The sequence below is a fragment of the Eutrema salsugineum genome, unplaced genomic scaffold (genome assembly GCF_000478725.1).
Source record: "Eutrema salsugineum unplaced genomic scaffold, Eutsalg1_0 scaffold_4, whole genome shotgun sequence".
Lineage (NCBI taxonomy): Eukaryota > Viridiplantae > Streptophyta > Magnoliopsida > Brassicales > Brassicaceae > Eutrema > Eutrema salsugineum.
The window spans coordinates 3,537,278-3,541,370 of record NW_006256686.1 but is presented as its reverse complement, the minus strand read 5'-3'; the positions used below and the strand labels follow the sequence as shown (position 1 = coordinate 3,541,370).

Genomic DNA, 4,093 nt, shown 5'->3' with positions numbered 1-4,093 from the left:
AGTACACAGGATAAAAAGAAATGGGGAGAGTGGGTCTCCTTGACGTAGGCCTCTAGATGGGTTGATTTTTCCTTTCGGTTCTCCGTTTATCAGGACCTGGTATGAGACTGAGGAGATGCAGAACATCAGAAGTTGAACCCATCTTGCAGAAAATCCAAGCTTTAAGAGAAGGGCTTCCAGGAAATTCCATTCAACCCGGTCATAGGCTTTACTCATGTCTGTCTTGATGGCCTTGAAACTTTCCCTACATGTGTCATTTGTGCGGAGCGCGTGGAAATTCTCTTGTGCCAACAGAATGTTGTCCGTTATAAGACGCCTAGCCATAAAGGCCGATTGGGTTTCAGAAATCAGATTGGGGAGAGTCTTTTTTAGTCTTTTGCACATGAGCTTAGATATGATCTTATAGCTAACATTGCACAGACTGATGGGCCTAAACTCTGTCATCGCTCTGGGCTTCTCTTTTTTGGGTATAAAGCATATATTAGTCTGGTTAAGTCGATAATCAAAGGCTCTCGAAGTAAAGAAATCTCTTACCAATTTCACTATATCATGGCGAAAAACATGCCAGAACTCTTGGTAGAATTTGCTTGTCATCCCATCTGGTCCGGGAGCTTTATCCGGATTTATATCGAAGAGGGCTTCCCTTATTTCTGTTTCTGATGGGTCAAGTAATAGGAGCTGGTTGGAACTAGGTGTAAATTTCTCGGTAATATACCGGAGTGCAATTTCTGGGTCTGAGGGATGGGTCGAGGTGAACAAGTCTTGGAAATATTGGGTCGCCACCCTTTCAACGCCTTTTGCATTTTCCACCCAGGTTCCGTTACTATCTCTTAAGGCTATGATACAGTACCGGCTTCTCCGTTGTTTGGTGAGGGCGTGGAAAAATTTTGTGTTCTTGTCCCCCTCCTTATGCCATCGTTCCCTACTTTTCTGCTGCCAGTAAATTTCTTCTTCGCGAAAAGCTAAGCATAGTTTCCTTCTGATCTCTTCTATTTCCTTTGTTGTTGAATTTTCATCATCTTGGGCCGCGTCGAGTTGATTTTTGAGTTCCTCAATCATCTTCTCCGAGTTAGTAGGGAGAGATTTCTTCCACTTAGATATACTCTTACGACAGTTGGCTACATTCTGATGGAAATCTCGACGTGAAATTCCATCAGAAGAACCCCATCCCGAGATAACCGCCTCTTTAAATCCCAGTTTTCCAAGCCATCTTTTATCGAATCTAAAGGATTTTTTCCGTCTTTGATTATCTAAACGGATCATAGCTAATACCGGCCGGTGATCCGAACCCCATAGTTTAAGGTACTCCACAGTGGTGTGAGAGAATTTAGATTGCCATTCTTTATTTCCAATGGCTCTATCAAGTCGGCATTTAACTTTGCCCGAACGTCGTTTTCCAACCCACGAAGACGAATTCCCTTTGTACGGAAACTCTAACATCCCACAATGATCCAACATGTTCCGGAAGGGAATAAAGGAGGATTCCGGTCTTCTTCGACCACCTCTCTTTTCATGGTTCCCGGTTATCTCGTTAAAGTCTCCTATCATAAACCAAGCTTCTTTTCTAAGGAGACTCATACGAGTGAGACGCTCCCAAACATATTCTCCGTTTTTCACAACCGGATCGCCATAGACGAATGTCATAAAAATTTTATGTCCGTCTAGAGTAGTTTCTATATCAATTAAATGCTCATCTGAGGAAAAAATAGAAACCGCTGGTTCATCCATATAAAAAAGGGCTGGACCGCCGCTTCGACCTCTCGGTTCAACGGTACAAACATGGTTGAGCCAAAATACACTTCTTTAGTGAAACACCCATTGGGCCTGGGGATCTTGGAGTTTGTTTCTTCTTCCCACCCACTTTTCCGGATTTTCCCCCGATGCCGGCGTGATCTGGTGCAGGGGCGGGTTTCACCGGACTGCGCCACCACGATGGTCTCTTTCGCTGCGGTTCCTGCTCCTGGGATTCGGTGGTATCTGGGTTCAGCTTCTTTTTTTCATCATCTGCAAGCTCTTCGCCGAGTAAATCATCAGCTTTGAGTAGCTCCTCCATTTCATCTTCATCATACAAATCGGTATCATCCATCCACTCATCCTCCTCCCCAATACCTTCAACTACCTCAGTTTGGAGGCCTTGCTCAGTCTCGGTTTGATTTCAATTTCCATTGGGTCCTCTTCATTCGCCGAGAGATTTTTTTGTGGACTCCAGATCGTCGACTTGAGGTATGTGAATGAGGAACTCTGATGCATTAACCGGGATTGGGTCTTCCTCCATCAATGAATCTTCCTCTTTTTCTTCCTCCAAGGTCATTTCATACCAGCTTTTTCGAGAGGTTGGAAGAGGAGGGAGATTGATTCTGGGATGAGAGATGTAATGCGGAGGGGAAGAGACAGCTTCTCCTGATTTGGCGTTATCGAAAGTAAGACTCTTCTTAGCGGAACTGGCAGCTTCAGAAGATTCGCCATGTTCAAAGCCGTTCCCTCTCTGAAGACTGCTTGACTTGCTTAGCAAATTTAATTTAAAAGGTCTTGTTCTCTGATGCTCAGGGGACAGATGGATTTGCTCTGCTTTGGAGTTATTCAGGATGAGTGGAGGGTCTGAGACAGTCCTCTAAGAGTCTGGAGACATCTTCCGATTTGGAGGATTGATTCTTTGTTTAACCGAGGATGGATTGGGTACAGGGTTATGCTTGCCATGAGGGTGGGTTTCACGGTGATTGTAAGGAGGTCTGGACTCTTTCTCTTTGTTTTTATTCCCATTTCCCTTTGCTTGCTGCAAATGATTCTTCATACCTACGTTTCCTGTATGCCGTATCAGGAGAAGGAAGATGGCTTCTATCTCGGGATCGAGAGTCAGCGGCGGTATCAGAGCGCCTTTCATAACGGCGAGCTTCAGATTGGTAAGTGTTGTTCTGCTCCAATCTGTTCCACACACTATCAGACCTCTTATCCTCAAAACCTCTGATGTCTCTTTTCTTCTGGTCCATTTTGTCCTCTTTTGTTGTGGTTGTGGTTTGGCGAGATTTCTCCTGCAGGGTTGGTAGTGATCTCCTCTCACGGACTGGAGCTGAAATTTGTCATGCTTGTCGGCGGGCATAGAGGATGTCACGGTCTCTTTCTCTGATCAGATCATCCCTTGCAAGCTGGGCAAGGTTACGCTCAGCCTCTCTCTCCAGCATTTTAGCTATTCTTTCCTCCTCAGATAACAATGGACAGGTCCTTTCATCATGAGATAAGTGTCTGCAGGTAAGGCACCATCTCTCCAATTTTTCATATTTCAAAGTGACTCTCACCACTTCTCCAGATTCTAGACGAGTCCTTGCTGAAAATCTGAGAGGGTTATCTGCATTGAGAGACACTTGGACACTTGCTGCTCTAGCATCCACAGCTGTGACCTCTCCAAGTCTGTTTCCAACAGCTCTGAAGTTTTCCTCCACCCAAAAATGAGTGGGAATGCCAGAGATTCTTACCCAGAAGACCATGTTATTTGGAAAAGAGTCACCAACATGGGGAGTCCATCTTTCCAAGGAGAAAGACCACTTGTTAAAGTGGCATGGCCTCTTGCTTAGAACCCTTTGAAGGTCAGCTTCAAAGTCAAAGTCAAATTGGAACCTGGAGTTGCCCAGATCTATTCCATGGACTCTCCCCTCAACATCCCAGATGTTGGATCTTGGCATGAAAGCTATAAGGGCTTCAGTGCTTCTTATATCCTGGTTGAACATCCGTCCAACAAGGCTCCGGCTGAATCTTGCGATGAGGTGCGAGTTGTCTACATGAGGCAGATCGATAATGTCGTCTTCATCTTCTGAAATGTTTGCTAGCTTTTTGTTTGGTGAAGTCATGGCCTGCAGTGGTGGTTGTAGAGGTAGATTAACGCAGAGGCAGTAGAAGTGACGGCTGAGGAAAGGTTAAGGAGTGTTGAAAAGTCGCTTGGTGATACACGGACGAAAAAGCTTCCAAGTAATGAAAAAACTTCCCAGTTGGGAGATGTCTTCAAGCAGAGTAGAAGGTTGTGAGTGGAAGTATCATAGCACAGGGCTAGAAGGCAAAAGAGCGCGAACAGGTATGCAATTTTCTTCCATAAAGAAGACGG

The 4,093-nt window shown here is 45.1% G+C and overlaps 1 protein-coding gene across 1 annotated transcript; it reads right to left on the bottom strand.

Moving 5' to 3' along the window:
* Positions 1-3,077: 3,077 nt before the first annotated feature.
* On the bottom strand, positions 3,078-3,842 carry LOC112084376 (uncharacterized protein At4g02000-like). Its single transcript, XM_024153498.1, has one exon. It carries the CDS (start codon positions 3,840-3,842, stop codon positions 3,078-3,080), a length of 765 nt encoding a protein of 254 aa, XP_024009266.1.
* Between the last annotated feature and the right edge of the window lie 251 nt (positions 3,843-4,093).

Bases quoted from the DNA above. Each gene is read 5' to 3' on its own strand.
- LOC112084376 (XM_024153498.1), bottom strand. From the start codon at position 3,842: ATGACTTCACCAAACAAAAAGCTAGCAAACATTTCAGAAGATGAAGAC.